Here is a 17,461-nt window from a genome sequence, read left to right on the forward strand (position 1 = left end):
CCCAGCACTTTGGGAGGCCGAGACGGGCGGATCACGAGGTCAGGAGATCGAGACCATCCTGGCTAACGCGGTGAAACCCCGTCTCTACTAAAAAATACGAAAAAACTAGCCGGGCGAGGTGGCGGGCGCCTGTAGTCCCAGCTACTCCAGAGGCTGAGGCAGGAGAACGGCGTGAACCCGGGAGGCGGAGCTTGCAGTGAGCCGAGATCGCGCCACTGCACTCCAGCCTGGGCGACAGAGCAAGACTCCGTCTCAAAAAAAAAAAAAAAAAAAAAAAGAAAGAAAGTTCCTGGTTCCTAAACACTAATTTGAATTTTTAAAAAGTTATCTTCTAGTCCCTGAATTATCTTTCTTTCTCCTAGGATTATTTTCCTGTTTTTATGTTTGTAATTACTTTTCAGGTTGCAAACTTTTCTCAAATGCCTGATGATTTTTAGTGGTCTATTTATATTTAAGAATAGGACACCTGCAAAGTGGCAGTTATGTATAACTGGTCAGTTGCTGGTTAGCAGTCAATCTTTTCTTTAGTGTGAGTGGGTGGGAGAGTACCTGCTGGGCGGTGAGCTCATAGATGGCATAGCTGTTGGACTAGTGCACTCCAGTTCATTTATTCAATTTCGTAAGAGAAGAACTTTTCCATTTTTTTTAGCAGGAAGTAAATGCTTAGCTGCTAGACATTTGGCAGATGGGGATAAGAGAGAAGGTTTCAAGGAATTAGTTGACTCTAAGGGCCACAGATTTTCCATTAATACCTACTGTTTTCAGTCCGACATATCACTCCACCTCTAGGTCTTTACAGGGCTCTGCAGGGCATTTGGCCCTTAGGAGGAGAAGCTCAAGACTTATTCTCCAAGCCTTATTCTAGGCTATGCTACCCGGAACTCTGCTACACTAAAAATAGGGGGATTAATTGACTGTATGCATATTTAATGGTAAGCTGGCCCTTCACCCCCAACCTCCTTTATCCCACTTGGCTCCTAAAATGCTAGCAGCCACCCTTTATTCTACAGGAGGAGATAGAAGTCTCTAGGGACTCCATGAGTCCAGGAGGAAAGAAACAGGGATGCTGACATCAGTAGTTTCCCATCAGGGAGCATCCTGAAGTTTTTAGTCAGCTTTTTAGTTCTTCACCCTTAAACCTAAGTAGCACATCATGGGTGACCGGACATCTGAAGAAAGCCTCTACCATGAAAGATAGGGCACAATCAGAAAAAACCAGCATTGCCTATATGGGGAAAAGTAAGCAGAACAAAATGAGCAAAACTCTATCATTGAATATTCTCAGAGAGAAAGGAAAGGATAGTGCATCCATGAAACAGGGAGTATTCAGAGAATAAATAAGGGTTCTTAGAAAACCAAAAACATCGTAGAAAAAAATGGCAAACTTAACAGCAGGGTTGAAATATAAACTTAGGGAAAGTTCCTGGGAAGTAAAGCAAAACACTAAAGAGATGGAAAACAGGAGAGAAAAGATGAGAAATTTAGAGGTCCAGTTCAATATGTCCAAGATCCAAGTAATAGGAAGACTAGAGGGGAGAAAATAAATGAAACAATACAAGAAAGTTTCCTAGAATTGAAGCATACAAGATTCCAAGTTGAAAGTGTCTATCAAGCACCTACCATAACAGATTAACATAATTTCCACCTCAAGGTACATCATAATGAACGTTTAGAATATAGAGATCAAAGAAAAGATTCTGCAAAGCTTTCAGAGAGAAAAAACAGGTCACATACAAAGCATCAGGAATTGAAATGGCTTCAGACCTTTCAAATGCACCACTAGAGATTAGAAGATAATGAAACAATGTCTTCAAAATTCTGAAGGAAAATTATATCAAACCCAGAATTCTGTACCGAGGCCAATTATGAATTTTATTTGAAGGTAGAATGAAGATATTTTGAAGACATTCAAGGTCCCATGTAACTTCTCTGAGGACTCTCCAAAGGGAGTGCTTTATTAAAAGGAGGAAGTAAACCAAGAACGGAGGAAGGCATGGGATACAGGAAACAGGAGATTCTATAGGGGAGAAAGTTGAGGGGTCTCCCCAAGAAGTCAGCTGTGCCCAGGCAGAGAGGGGAGCCAATTGAGCCTCCTGAGTAGCTGGGACTACAGGTGTGCACCACCACATCCAGCTAATTTTTTTGTATTTTTAGTAGAGATGGAGTTTCACCATGTTGGCCAGGATGGTCATGATCTCTTAACCTTGTGATCTGCCTGCCTTGGCCTCCCAAGTGCTGGGATTTCAGGCATGAGCCACCGCGCCCGGCCTTCTTTATGTTATTCAGTAAGGCTTTGAGAAACATAAAAACAAACACAAAGTAAATCCAGTTGCGAAGTAAATGGGCTTGTTTAGTTTTCTCAGGGGAAATGTTAATAGGATGTTTCCATGGAAATAATTATCTAAACAAAATAACAATTTATTGTGAGTTTTCAGAATGCGTCACAAAGCATTTGCCACATATATTTTGATGTTAGATGTGCTTGGGATCAGGATTGTTATATCTTCTTGATGAATTGCTTCATTTATAATTATTGATTCTCTTTATTGCTAGTTTTGTCTGGTTTTAATATTGTTTTAAATTAATATTTGGGTCTATTTTTCTATCCTTTTAATTTCAACCTCATAGTGAAATGTTTTAAATATGCTTTTTGGTTTTTTGAGACAAGGACTAGCTCTACCACCCAGGCTGGAGTGCAGTGGTGAGATCTCAGCTCACTGCAACCTCTGCCTCTCCAAGCTCAAGCTATCCTCCTACCTCAGCCTCTTGAGTAGCTGGGACTATAAGTGCATACCACCATGCCCAGTTAATCTTTGTGTTGGTTTTTTGTGTGGTTTTTTTTTTTTTTTTTTTTGGTACAGATGGGAATTTGCCATGTTGGCCAGACTTGTCTTGAACTTGTGAGCTCAAGCCATCTGCCTGCTTTGGCCTTGCAAAGTGCTGAGATCACAGGCGTGAGCTACCATGCCTGGCAAAATTATGCCCTATTAAATAGTGTGTAGCCAGATTTCTTTATCCAACTATGGAAATAATATCTTTAAATATATCTGAAATCAAAATAAATGCATTCTATTTTCTGTATGTCATGTTGATCAAGTTTTCTTTCTCTCTCTCTGTTTCCATCCTTCTTCCCTCCTGGCATTTTTGGAAGCTCTAGATTGAATTTCTTTTTCTTTTTTCTTTTCTTTTCTTTTTTTTTTTTTTTAATTTGAGGCAGAGTCTTGCTTTTGCCCAGGCTGGAGTGCAGTGGCGCGCAATCTCGTCTCACTGTGGCTTTTGCCTCCTGGATATAAGATTGGCATGCTCAAAGCAAAAAACAAAAACAAACCACATTTCTTTATGCCAACAGCAACTGACTTTAAAAAAGCATAATAGAGATGAAAACAGCAATCAGAATAGCAACAACATTTATACCAGTCTAGGAATTAACAGAGATGATGACTTTTTCTTTTTTTTTTTTTTTGAGACTGAGTCTCACTGTGTCGCCCAGGCTGGAGTGCAATGGCGTGATCTCGGTTCACTGCAAGCTCTGCCTCCCGTGTTCACACATTCTCCTGCCTCAGCCTCCTGAGTAGCTGAGACTACAGGTGCCCGCCACCATGCCTGGCTAATTTTTTATATTTTTAGTAGAGATGGGGTTTCACCGTCTTAGCCAGGATAGTCTCGATTTCCTGACCTCATGATCCACCTGCCTTGGCCTCCCAACGTGCTGTGATTACAGGTGTGAGCCACCGTGCCCGGCTAGATGATGACTGTTATACACTGAATTTCTGTTAAGTGTAACCACTTAAAACTCTTGTCTCCTTAACTTTTTTTTTTTTAGTTGCCAGCATTGACTGGCACAATGGCTCATGTCTGTAATCCAAGTGCTTTGGAAGGCCAAGGTGGGATGATTGCTTGAGGCCAAGAGTTCAAGACCAGCCTGGGCAACATAGTAAGACCCCCCCATCTCTACCAAAAAATTAAAAAATAGGCTGGGCGTGGTGGCTCACGCCTGTAATCTCAGCACTTTGGGAAGCTGAGGTGGGCAGATCACTTGAGGTCAGGAGTTCGAGACTAGCCTGGACAACATGGCGAAACCCCGTCTCTACTAAAAATACAAAAATTAGTCAGGTGTAGTGGCACACGCCAGTAGTCCCAGCTACTCAGGAGGCTGAGGTGGGGGAATTGCTTGAACCTGGGAGATGGAGGTTGCAGTGAGCCAGCCAAGATCGTGCCACTGCACTCCAGCCTGGCAACAGAGTGAGGCTCCGTCTCAAAAAAATTAAAATAAAGAAATCAAAATTAGCCAGGTGTGGTGTGCACACCTGTAGCCCCATCTACTCGGGAGGCTGAGGCAAGAGGATCGCCTGAACCCGGAAGTTCCGGGCTGCAGTGCTATGATATGATGCCTGCGGGGGAAAAAGAGGCTCGCACAAATACTTTATAACATTATAATAGAACTTCAAACTGGAATGCGGCAAGGAAACGTGGGGGATGATTAAAAAACAAATCTGTATAGGGTAGTGTAGTGGTGGGGGATTTGGTGAAGGAAAGGTGAGGAAATCAAGAGCAGTGGAGAGCAAGGTGTCAAAACCAGGAACTGCTGAAATCCTTACAATAGCTGGGATTGATTTTTCTTTAGATAACACTTTAGAAACTAGGCATTTTCTAGAACACAAACCAGCACCTTCAATTTAAACTTTCAGGAAACTCTTGAAATGTAGGTAATTATGTATCTTTGATGGACAGTGGAAGATGCTAAATGCTATGTGAATCCATTAGAAACCGTAAAATGGCAGGTAACAGAAAGACTTCAGATGCCTCACCTTGTCCTAGAGAAAACTAGTGGTTTTTCCAACAATGCCACAAAACGACCTACTTTGAAAGCCTAAGGTGGTGTGGAGACAGGTTGGAAATAACACTTGGAGTAGGATGATTATTACAACTGAATGAGATTTTTCGTCTTGGAGAGTAATTCAGCCCTCAACAACCTCTTGAGCTTTGCAACAGGAGCAGACTTTTAATTTGTAATATTAGATGCATTTTCATGAAAAGGAAAAAATACACATTCTTTGTTCAGAAAAATCTTTCTCTGAAGGTTAACTTATCATTGTACCATTAATACTTTATCATCTATTTAATCTGGAATGTATCTTAGTGATTTTTTTTTGTTTTTTTGGGGGGGTGGGGGATAGAGTCTCGCTGTATTGCCCAGGCTGGAGTGCAGTGGCATGATATGGGCGCACTGCAACCTCCGCCTCCTGGGTTCAAGTGATTCTCATGCCTCAGCCTCCTGAGTAGCTGGGACTATAGGCGTGTGCCACCATGTCGGCTAATTTTTATATTTTTGGTAGAGATGGAATTTTGCCATGTTGGCCAGGCCGGTCTCAAACTCCTGACCTCAAGTGATCTGCCCGCCTCAGCCTCCCAAAGTGCTGGGATTGTGGGCATGAGTCACTGTGCCCAGCCTATCTTAACGATTTAAATGGACTTTTTTGTTTGTTTGTTTGTTTTTACCTGAAAACAAATCTGTGTAATACATTTATTTTTGGTATATGTTTATACAGTTTGTGGAATGGAAAGTTAGGAAAAGCTCTGTACTTTTTTTTTTTTTTTGAGATGGAGTCTCGCTCTGTCGCCCAGGCTGGAGTGCAGCGGGGTGATCTCTGCTCACTGAAAGCTCCACCTCCCAGGGCCATTCTCCTGCCTCAGCCTCGTGAGTAGCTGGGACTACAGGCGCCCGCCACCACGCCCAGCGAATTTTTTGCAGTTTTTTAGTAGAGATGGGGTTTCACCGTGTTAGCCAGGATGGTATTGATCTCCTGATCTCGTGATCCTCCCACCTCGGCCTTCCAAAGTGCTAGGATTATAGGCGTGAGCCACTGCGCCCGGCTGCTCTGTACTTTTTATGAGTATACTTCTTGAGTATACTTCTTGAAGCTGAGACACTGAATTTCTCCATTTCACATCCAAGGACTGAGAGCTAAGAGAAGATATTCCTAGAAGCTGCATGTCAAAATGAGAGTGGCTTCCAGTGGAATGATGACCAGATAGATGATCACAGGAATAGTCAGAGGATTATCTTTACAGGTCGACACATAACAGGGTAACCTTGGGGTTATCTATTGCTGCATAAAAAACTACTTCAAAACTTAGCAGCTTTATTGATTTAGCCATTCCACGATGTATACATATTTAAAAACATTGTGTTGTACACAATAAATATATACAATTTTTGTCCATTAAAGAAAATCGTAGTGGGCTAGGTGTGGTAGCTCACGCCCATAATCCCAGCACTTCGGGAGGCTGAGGTGGGTGGATCACCTGAGGTCAGGAGTTTGAGACCAGCCTGGCCAACATGGTGAAACCCTGTCTCTACTAAAAATACAAAGAATTAGCCAGGCATGGGGGCAAGTACCTGTAATCCCAGCTACTTGGGAGGCTGAGGCAGGAGAATCGCTTGAACCCAGGAGGCAGAGGTTGCAGTGAGCCGAGATCATGCCACTGCATTCTATCCTGAGCAACAAGAGGGAAACTCCATGTCAAAAAACAAACAAACAAACAAACAAACAAAACAAAACAAAAAATCCTTAGTGGCTTCAATTAACAATCATTTTATTTGTTCGTGATTCTGTTCTTTTACTCTGTTTGGCGTGGAATGGGATCACTCATGTGACTGCATTCAGTTGGCAAATCAGCTGGAGGGTGGACTCACTGCGGGTGCTGGGACAGCTGGGTCTGGATATCCAAGATGATTTCACTTGGATATCTAGGTCTCCTGGCCTCCCGTCTTTGCCTTCCAAGTAGTTGGGATTACAGGTGTTTCCAAGAAGTTGGGATTACAGGCGCACGCCGCCACACCTTGATTTCACTCACATATCTGATGCCTCAGCTGGGAGTGGTGAAACAACTGGAAACTATCCTAGCCACCCTGCTAAACCGATCCCAAGGCAGCCAGATCTTTTTCCATGGTGATTGAGGGCTCCAAGAAACAGCAAGTGGAAGCTGCAAATCTCTTCAGGCCCAGTCTCAAAAGGTACAAAGCACTCTAACAACCAAAGCCCATCACAGCGTGGCCCAGTGTTAAGGGAAGGGGAAATATTCTCTATCTCTTGATGCAGGACATCCCATGGAAAAACAGCACATGGGATAGGAGTTACTGGATCACCTTCTGGTTGTCTAACATAAACTTGTTTCTGTCTATTGAGAAATTGAATTGTTTTCAAGTTTCACATGTAGTGCACCATGCAGGTCTGTCTGTACTTCAAGAGGGTGGACCTACCTCTGCAGAAGATGATCTCTAAATGTATTCCCAGTATCTGCAGCATTGATAGACACTGGGCAGACTGGTGTAGGGTGGGGCAGATAATAATTTATATTACAGGTGTGTCTTAAAATTTTAAGGGTAAACACTAAGTTTTGCCCTCCTTCTTCCATGTCTACAATTGTGCCTACACTTTAAATTATAACACATACATATATAATATAAATTGTCCTTGGAGAAGCTAAAGTTAATACAATATCATTTTCTGTCTTCTGAACAGTGATCTTCACATTATTCGACTACCCATTGAATATTTCTTCATCTTCCTTTGTATTATTATCTTGAGCTTTCATTTCATTTTTTAAAATAAAACATACAGGCCTTAGGCAATTATTCTGCATTGTACAGGGAGTGTACTTTTATCTTTCAGCATAATTGTGCTATTCCTATTTGTTCACTTTTTTTCTTCTGCTTCTTCCCATTACTTTGAAGTCTCTGTATATCTCTTAAATCTGGTAATTTATATTTTTCACATTCATACGTATTAAATAATACGTGAATTCTTTGTACAATTTTTCATGTTCTGAGCTCTCTCTTCTCCTGTGTTCAGAGTAGAGTTTACTTCATCTGTATTATCTATTGCTGTATTAACAACCCCAAAATTTCATGGCTTAAAACAACTATAAACATTTATTATCTTGCACAGTTTCTATGGATTAGAAATTTGGGAACGACTTAGCTTATGTCTTCGATGAGGTTGTAGTCAAAATGTTGGTCTGGGATGTAGTAATCTGAAGGCTTGACTGGAGCTGAAGGGTTCACTTTCAGTGGTTCACCAAAATGGTTGTTGGCAAATTGGTATTGGCTGTTGGTAGGAAGCCTCAGTCCCTAAGTGTATGGATGTCTCCACAGGACTGCTTGAGGGTTCTCACAGCATGGTGGCTGGCTTCCCCCAGAGCAAGTCATCCAAGAGAATGCAAGGTGGAAGATGCAGTGCGTTTTATGACCTACCCTCAGAAGTCATACTTCATCATTTCCACAATATCCTGTTGGTTGCAAAGGTCAGCCCTATGTTGTGAAGGAAGAAACTACACATGGGTGTGATTACCAGAAGGTGAGGATCGTTGAGAGCCATTTAGAAGCTGGCTACTGAACCATCTATTGAGTTTTTCTCTTTCGGTCACTGTGTATTTCTAAATTTTTAAGACTTTTTTTTCTTTTTTTTTTTTTTTTGAAACAGAGTCTCACTCTGTTGCCTGGGCCTGAGTGCAGTGACTTGATCTCATCTCACTGCAGCCTTGACCTCCTGGGCTGAAGCGATCCTCCCACCTCAGTCTCCTCAGTAGCTGGGAATACAGGTGCATGCCACCATGCCTGGCTAATTTTTGTATTTTTTTTTTTTTTTTGATAGAAGTGATGTTTTTGCCATGTTGCCCAGGCTGGTCTCGAACTCCTGGGCTCAAGCCATCCACCTGCTTCAGCCTCCCAAAATGTTGGGATTACAGGCGTGAGCCACCAAGCCTGGCCAAGACTTTAAACTGGTTTATTTTCCTGCCTGCTTGTTCTTATTTAATACCTTCCTGCTGTTTTTCTTCTTTTTTTCAATTCTTGTCTTTTAAAAAATAGATGTCATTCTCATTTCATCTCTTTGACAATCCTAAACATAAGAAATCTAAAGTCTTTCACATGGTGTTATCATTTTTATTTTACCAGACTAAATTGGTATTTTGACCATTGATACTGTTATCTGTATTTCTTAGTTTTCTTTGTATGTTTTGGAATTTGGGGTTGCAAGGTACTTTTTTTTTGTTTCTGTTTTTTTGAGACAGACTCTCACTGCATTGGAGTGCAGTGGCGTGATCTGTGCTCACTGGCAACCTCTGCCTCCCAGGTTCAAGTGATTCTTCTGCTTCAGCCTCCCAAGTAGCTGGGACTACAGGCACGCACCACCACACTCAGGAAATTTTTGTATTTTTAGTAGAGACAGTGTTTCACCCTGTTGGCCAGGCTGGTCTCGAACTCCTGACCTCAAGTGATCCACTCACCTTGGCCTCCCAAAGTGCTGGGATTACAGGTGTGAGCCACTGTGCCTGGCCTGCAACGTACTTTTTAAAAAAAATTTTTGGTCAAGTTAATTGAGTACATATGTAAAAGTCACCCTTTTGGGTGTTTAGTTCAGAGTTTTGGCAAATATACACGATTCCGTAACCACTACCACAATCAGCATACACACTATTTCCATCACCTCAGAAATTTCCCTCCTATGCCTTAACAGTCTGTCTTCTTCTCAAACTCTAAGCCCTGGCAATCACTGATATAGTTTCTGGACCTTTAGTTTTGCCTATTTTAGAGCATCAGTATGACATAAGGTGTATAGTTTTTAGTGAATGGCCTCTATCATTTAGCTGTATTCTTTATTTCTCTTAAGTAGAACTTTTGGGTCAGCAAAAGAATTGATAAACTCAACACAATGCTTTAATGAGAAATCAAGGTGAAAAGGAAGAAACTTTTTTTTTTTTTTTTTTTGAGACGGAGTCTCACTCTGTTGCCCAGGCTAGAGTGCAGTGGTGTGATCTCAGCTCACTGCAACCTCCACCTCCTGGGTTTGAGTGATTCTCATGTCTCAGTCTCCCAAAAACTTTTAAACATAAAAATGAGGAAAGGTAAAAAGGATTTGAAACAATGACTAGTATTGAAGATAAGCAAAGAAGATACAATATACAGATAAAAGAAGCCCCTGAAGAAAAAAAATCAAAACAAGGGAATGAAACAAATGCAAACAGTATAATTTAAGAAAAGTTTACAGAAACTTAAAAAAGCAAAATGTTGCATATTGAAATAGGGGGTCATGTGGCTGAGAATATTAACCTAGAATGACCTACTTCAAGGCTTATTTTTCATCAAAATACTGGATGTTAAAGAAAAAGAAAACATTCTTTAGGTATTTAGGCAAAAACAAAAACATGACCTTTATATCATTAGAAGAATAAAATTATGTTGTTACACTGATAGTAATGCTTTATGCCAGGAGAACATGGAATACCATGTTTCAGATATCAAGGAAAGCACATATGATCCAAGGATTTTGTGTTAAGCAGAACTGGCTTTCAACTATAAAGGGCATAGGAAGCAGCTATTAGCAGTTAAAGAACTCAGAAAATATTGTTCCTAGGAGTTCTCCCTAAGACATTTAGAGAATGAGGTTCAGACAACTAGAGTAACTAGGGAGATTGTAGTATGTGATGGCTATATGATCTGACAATGAAGATAGAGTAAACCAATAAAAATTGGAAAAAAATTGCATATTTTAAAGTATATTTCTGAACCCTATTTTGTTCTATTCATCTAATATGTCTGTTTTTACCCAAATATCATTCTTTTGACTACTATTGCAATTTTATAAGTCTTGATGTCAGGTATTATAAATATTCTATTTTTTTAATTCTAAGTTGTTTAGGCTATTCTAGGTCCTGTGCATTTCTATGCCAATTTCAGATTCTTCTTCTTAATTTGTGCAGAAAGGCCTGCTAGGATTTTGATTAAGACTGGGTGGAATCTATAGGTCAACTGGAAGAGAACTGACAATAATATCGAGTCTTCTGACTCATAGTTTAACTCTCCATTTATTTAGCTCTTCTTTAATTTTCCTAATCAGTATATTGTGGTTTTCAGCATACAAATATTGTGCTTATTTTGTTACATTCATACCTAAGTATTTTATGGTTTTGATACTTTTGTAAATGCTACTGTTGTTTAAATTCTAATTTCAACTGTTTATTGCTCTTATTTTTTTTTAACCTTTTTTTTTTTGGAGATGAAATGTTGCTCTTGTCCCCCAGGCTGGAGTGCAATGGCATGATCTTGGCTCACTGCAACTTCTGCCTCCCGGGTTCAAGCGATTCTCCTGCCTCTGCCCCTGAGTAGCTGGGATTACAGGCATCTGCCACTATGCCCAGCTAATTTTTGTATTTTTAGTAGAGACAGGGTTTTACCATGTTGGTCAGGCTGGTCTAGAACTGACCTTAGGTGATCCACCCATCTCGGCCTCCCAAAGTGCTGGGATTACAGGCGCGAGCCACCACGCCTGGCCGTTTATGGCTCTTATATAGAAATACAGCAGATTTTTGTATATTGACCTTGTATCCTATGACCTTAATAAACTCATTTATTAGTTCTTTTGTAGATTATTTGGGACTTTACGTGTAGATAGTCATGTCATTTGTGAATAAATATTGAATTATTTCTTCTATTCGGCTTTTTATGTTTCTTTCTTGGCTATTACATTGGCTAGCACCTGCAGTAAAACCTTGAGTAAAAGTGGTAAAACGACATTCTTGTAGGGGAAAGCATTCAGTCTTTCCCATTAGGTATGATGTTAGTTATAGGTTTTTTTGTAGGTACCTTTTGTTAGGTATCAGAAATTCCTTATATTTTTAGTTTGTTAAGAGATTTTTATTGTGAATGGATGTTGAATTTTGTCAGATGATTTTTCTTCATCTATTGAAATGATATTTCTTTTCTAGCTTCTTGACATGATGAATTACATTGGTTTATTTTCCAAATGTTAAAACAACCTTGCATTCCTAGGATAAACCCCACTTAGTCATGACATATTATCTTTATTGTGTATGTTTAGATTGGATTTGCTGATATTTTGTTAAAGATTTTTGCATCTGTATTCACAAGGATATTAGTCTAATCTTTTTCTAGTTTTGGCAATACTGGCCTTATAAAATGTGTTAGGAAGCATTCCCTTCTCTTATGTTCTGGAAGAGTTTTTGTTGAGTTTCTATTCATTCTTCCATACATTTTTGGGTAGAATTCACAAGTGAAACCGTCCAGTCCTGGAGTTTCCTTTGTGGGAAAGTTTTTAACTACAAGTGTGATTTATTTAATAGACATTGGGCTATTAAGCTAACTTATTTCTTCTTAAATGAGCTTTGCTATTTTATTCAATTTATGAGCATGAAGTAGTTCATAATATTGTTATTTCATTAGCATCTGTGGGGTCTGTGGTGATGTCTCCCTTTACATTACTGATACTGATAATTTGTGTCTGTTTTCTTTTTTGCTTTATTAGTCTGGTTAGAGAGTTATCAATTGTATTGATATTTTTAAAGAACCAGCTTGTTTTATTGATTTTTCTCTGTTTTTATGTTTTTAATTTTATTAATTTCTCCTCTAATCTTTATTATTAGTTTTTAAATTTCTGTTGGCTTTAGCTTTAATTTGCTCTTCCTAATGATTTTAATTCATTCAGACTCTTGCATTTCAGCTTATGCCCTCACTTCTCCACAGTGCAGCTGGAATCACAAAAGTCACTAATGACCTCCTGATTAGCAGTGGCATCATCACCAGTTGTCACCTAATTTGATTCCACTTCAGCATTTGAACCCTTTTTCTATGTATATTTATATATAGCCTCTCTAATTTCACAGGTCATTTGAAAATCTTCCTCTTAATTTTCTACTCATTCCCTCTAAGGGAGCAGAATTACCTTTGATTGACAATTGGCTACTATTTCTAATGCAAGGTTCTAACACCCTTTTTTGTTTTCCTCCCTGCCATTATTCTCTTACTTTTTTCAGCTCCATAAAACTCCCTGTGGTGCCTCATCATGTATGATACAAACTACTTTATCCATAATCCTGTCACTTAGATATAGACAACTCCTTTTTAATTCCATAAAAACAGGCACACATAACATTTTAACAAAAATTTGATTGCAACATTCATTACTGCTTTGCAGTCCCTTTTTCCTCAGTATATCATTTATGTATAATATCATTTTATATATCATTTACACTTATTTTTTAAAATGTCATTTATATCTTCTCATATATATTTAAAACTTTTTATTAGAGAGATTTTCAAACATACAGCAGTAAGCAGAATGTTATAATGGACCCTCATGTACACATCACCCAGCTTTCATGGTTGTCAACTCAGGGCCAATCCTGTTTCATCTACACCCTGACCTACTTCTTTCCTCCTGTGTTATATTGAGACAAATATATCATTTCCTCCATCCATGTAAATTTGTAATGACTGTATGGTATCTAACTGTATGGATGTACCATTATTTATATATTTACATAATCCTGTTTTTGGACATTTGTGACTTTTAGTTTTATCATTCAAATTATAACAGTACAACTGCTACCATAATATTTTTAAATAAATGAGATACCACCAGCTTTTCACATTGCTTGAATATATTTTCTTATTTTTATCCCTATAACATCCTGTAAAGTAGTTAGAACAGGTTATATTATCCACATTTTATACACAAGAATTTTAGAGTCCAGTGGCAAACTATTGGTGAATAGTAGAGTTTCCTAAAATTATTCATAAAAATAACACATATATATGGTAGAAATAGGCTGCTTTAAAAATTTCTATGTAAATATTCATTGTACACCTATTAAGTATTAGATACTATGTTGGATGCTTTTCCGTTTAATCTTCACATAAATGCTGTGAAATAAGTGTTGTATCATTTTGCAGGTAGGGAGCAGAGAATCAGATAAGTTAAATAATGTACCCATCATCACATAGCTAGTAAGTATTGGAATCTGGGTTCCAATTTAGGTCTTGCCTTTAATTTCAGTATTCTTTCCAATTTTCCCTATATTAATATTTCAAGGATTACCTCCTTTTCATTAAGAAAGCAAGTAACTTTTGAGCCAGATTCTGCCTTCAAGCAACTTACAATGTAGTTGGGAAGATAGTACAAGATAGGAAGTCAGTGCCATAGGAGCAGAAAAAAAGTTATTTGGCAGTGGTAAAGATAATGATACTGTCCTTAATATATGCGTGGTACTTTAGGCATGACAGCTTTGTCATTTCATCAATAATTTGTGATATATTAAATACCTACTATGTAGAAAGACCTGTATTAGTTATGTAATAGTGAAGCAAGCTGACTTTTGTCCTTCCTGTCATCACTAGAAACTAAACATTTGAGAAGGAGAAATCAGACAAGATATTTGCATAGTCCTCTTAAGAAAACTATTTTTTTCACTAGCAAAATTTTGTGCATTCTTCTGTTTCTCCTGGCAATCCTGACAATATTCAAAATCCAGGCTAAGGCTCCAGAAAAACCAAATTTCCCTGAAAATAGAATATAGTTATATTGTAGAAGTGACAATTGTCAGCATATTGCCAGTAGTGGAAGAATGTGGTATTGGCATGTGTTTGCTAGTTGGTTTTTGGTTTAGGGAATATTCTAGAGACATCCAAAAGACATAATACTTGTCCAGTTGCTTCTATATAGTGCCATAGTCTAAATAAGTAATTCAACAAAATGCTTTGAAACCACAATACTTGCTCATTCAACATTTGAAATATTTCACAGAAATTAAATGAGGTACTGAGAATGCACTTGCACGGTATTATTTACATATCCAAATATTTGAAACCTCTTCCAGAATCTAGATCCCTGCAATAAACTGCCTTTTAAAATGCTGCCATGGGGCTGGGTGCGGTGACTCACACCTGTAATCCCAGCACTTTGGGAGGCTGAGGTGGGTGGATCACCTGAAGTCAGGAGTTTGAGACCAGCCTGACCAATATGGTGAAATGCCATCTCTACCAAAAATACAAAAATTAGCTCAGCATGGTGGTGTGTACCTGTAGTCCCAGCTACTCAGGAGGCTGAGACAGGAGAATCACTTGAACCTGGGAGGCGGAGGTTGCAGTGAGCCGAAATTGTGCCACTGCATTCCAGCCTGGGTGACAAAGCAAGACTCCATTTCAAAAAAAAAAAAAAAAAAAAAAATGCTGCCATGTAGACAGACAGTTAAATATGTGGCCATACATGGTGACAACAAATGTTCTACACCTTTATTAACCAGTAGAAATATGTAAGCTACATGTGTAACTTAAAATATTCTAATAGACACATTAATAAAATTAAAAAGCAGGTGAAATTAATTTTAATAGTATATTTTATTTAATGCAAAATACCCAAACATTAGTTCAGTGTAGTGTCAATATAAAATATTACTAATGAGATGTTTTATGTCTTCATACTGTTTTCGAATAATATATGAATTATTGAATGAAGTGTGTATTTTACACTTACACTGTATCAGAATTTGGACTAGCCACATTTCAAGTGCTCTTGGACAGCACAGGTCTATTATTCTCCAGCCCTCAGTCATTTTCTGAACCAACTGGAGGCAAGAAAACGAGTGTGTCATTGAAATAGTGTCCAAATGCCCTGAGCCGGTACAGGCCATACATCATTACTTCCATCTTTTGCGGGGTCAGTCCATTAAAAGTAACAGCCAGATCTGAACAGCAGCCTTCTACTACTTGCTGAGGGTTATTAGACAATGCCTCTTCAATAAGCTGTGCGATTGGTTTTGTATTAAATACATCTCTTCCTTCATAATCCTCTGCATTTTCTGCATGAACTCCTGCATATTTCAGGCATATTGCCAGCTGCTTATCTTCAGATAACTTCCAAATCACACTTTGATCTGCACAGGTCTCAGAGTTATTGAGAAGTCTGTTAAGTCTTTTCATCGACTCTCTACTTAAGACAATCCCTCCTTCCACAGTCACGTATTCGAGGTCTCCAGATATAACAGTGTGACCCAGATAGAAGGGCTGGGATGCATCCCTTGTAAACAAAAGATACTTTAAATTTTCAATGACGGCAAACGTAGTGGGAAGTGCAAGAAAGAACCAGTTGTAGTTGTCACCATACTTTTCAAAGACGTATTTGTAAGTGGTCCTCATCTGTACCCACCTGTCATTGCTTTCTATATTGAACAAATTATCATTTTTAGTATTGTAGAGCTCTGCTTTGTCACAGTGTTTGGTCCAGGTCTCTTTCAGTACAGCCCAGTAACTCTCATCTTCGGATTCTCCAAAGATGATACAGAAAACACGAATACTTTTACTGAGTTCCACGAGTATCACTTTCGAAGTGTTTAAGAAATCGTTCCTGTTAGCTGGGCGAAGGTGATGGTGCTCGTGGTCTTCAGTTTGACCTCTGTGTCGAATGTGAATTTGGCCAAACATAGTTATCAAAACCCAGGAAATGCTCCCAAGCAACATACCCTTAAAAAATGATGTCCCACTAGCGGAAACCATTTTCCAGGCGTTGAGGACAGTGCCCTCGGGTCAAAGGCAGCCTGGGACCGGGTCCTGGGGCGGGGGTCCCGCGCCTTCCGGAGCTCGCGGCCGCGCTCCCGGTTGGGCCACTCTAGCTGCGGAAGGTCGCTTCTCGGTGGCGTAGAGAAGGGGGCGGGGCAGGAGCCGGACGCGGCCGGCACTGTGGGTGGGGTCCGGGCTGCTGCGAGTGAGAGGTGTACTGGGAGTTCTGCGCGCCTGGCCTCTCAACCAACAATAACGTTGAAAATGAGCAGAGATCGAGTCACAGACGGCTCTGAAGTGGGCCAGACATCAGCACTGAGCCAAAAAGAATAAAATTGAGTTTTACCTCACGATTAGTGTATTCAGCCCCTGGTACAACACATCCCTATGTTGATTAGCATCGGGTGCTTCTTAAGGCTTTTAAAATTCTCCTTATATTCGTTTTAGTATTTGTGTGTCTGTATGTTTAATCAAAGAATCTCTTCTATACTCTCTCCATCAATCTGTAAGAATGTAAAACAACCCAGAGTTTTTATTGAAATATAGCACCCACGGAGTTTATGAGAACACGTCGCTTCCCTGATGTCATTATGACTTTTTCATCAACCCGTCAAATAGGACATTTGAAGCCTTTCTTTCCTCTTAGATTTATTTTCTTGTTCTTAGTATGTGTTAATCAGTAATTTTTAATTTACAATCCACTGAAGAAAATTTTATTGATGAATACTCTTGAGGTATATATATAGTCCTTGTATTAAAAGTACCAAAACTCTGGCATTTTGATCAACTTTTATTTTTATTTTTATTTTTTTTTTGAGACGGAGTCTCGCTCTGTCGCCCAGGCTGGAGTACAGTGGCCGGATCTCAGCTCACTGCAAGCTCTGCCTCCCGGATTCACGCCAGTCTCCTGCCTCAGCCTCCCAAGTAGCTGGGACTACAGGCGCTGCCACCACGCCCGGCTAGTTTTTTGTATTTTTTTAGTAGAGATGGGGTTTCACCGTGTTAGCCAGGATGGTCTCGATCTCCTGACCTCGTGATCCGCCCGTCTCGGCCTCCCAAAGTGCTGGGATTACAGGCTTCAGCCACCGTGCCCGGCTGATCAACTTT

The 17,461-nt window shown here is 39.6% G+C and overlaps 2 protein-coding genes across 4 annotated transcripts in view; one reads left to right on the forward strand and one right to left on the reverse strand.

Moving 5' to 3' along the window:
• Positions 1 to 17,461, forward strand: part of PLEKHH2 (pleckstrin homology, MyTH4 and FERM domain containing H2) — a 124,969-nt gene that overhangs the window by 15,576 nt on the left and 91,932 nt on the right. The gene's annotated exons all lie outside the window — the stretch shown is intronic.
• Positions 15,183 to 16,481, reverse strand: C1GALT1C1L (C1GALT1 specific chaperone 1 like). Its single transcript, XM_003908570.5, has one exon. It carries the CDS (start codon positions 16,349 to 16,351, stop codon positions 15,404 to 15,406), a length of 948 nt encoding a protein of 315 aa, XP_003908619.1. The 5' UTR covers positions 16,352 to 16,481; the 3' UTR covers positions 15,183 to 15,403.

This window comes from Papio anubis, chromosome 14, assembly GCF_008728515.1.
Source record: "Papio anubis isolate 15944 chromosome 14, Panubis1.0, whole genome shotgun sequence".
Lineage (NCBI taxonomy): Eukaryota > Metazoa > Chordata > Mammalia > Primates > Cercopithecidae > Papio > Papio anubis.

What these genes read in the sequence shown, in the direction of transcription:
- C1GALT1C1L (XM_003908570.5), bottom strand. Translation starts at nt 16,351, where the DNA reads ATGGTTTCCGCTAGTGGGACATCATTTTTTAAGGGTATGTTGCTTGGG.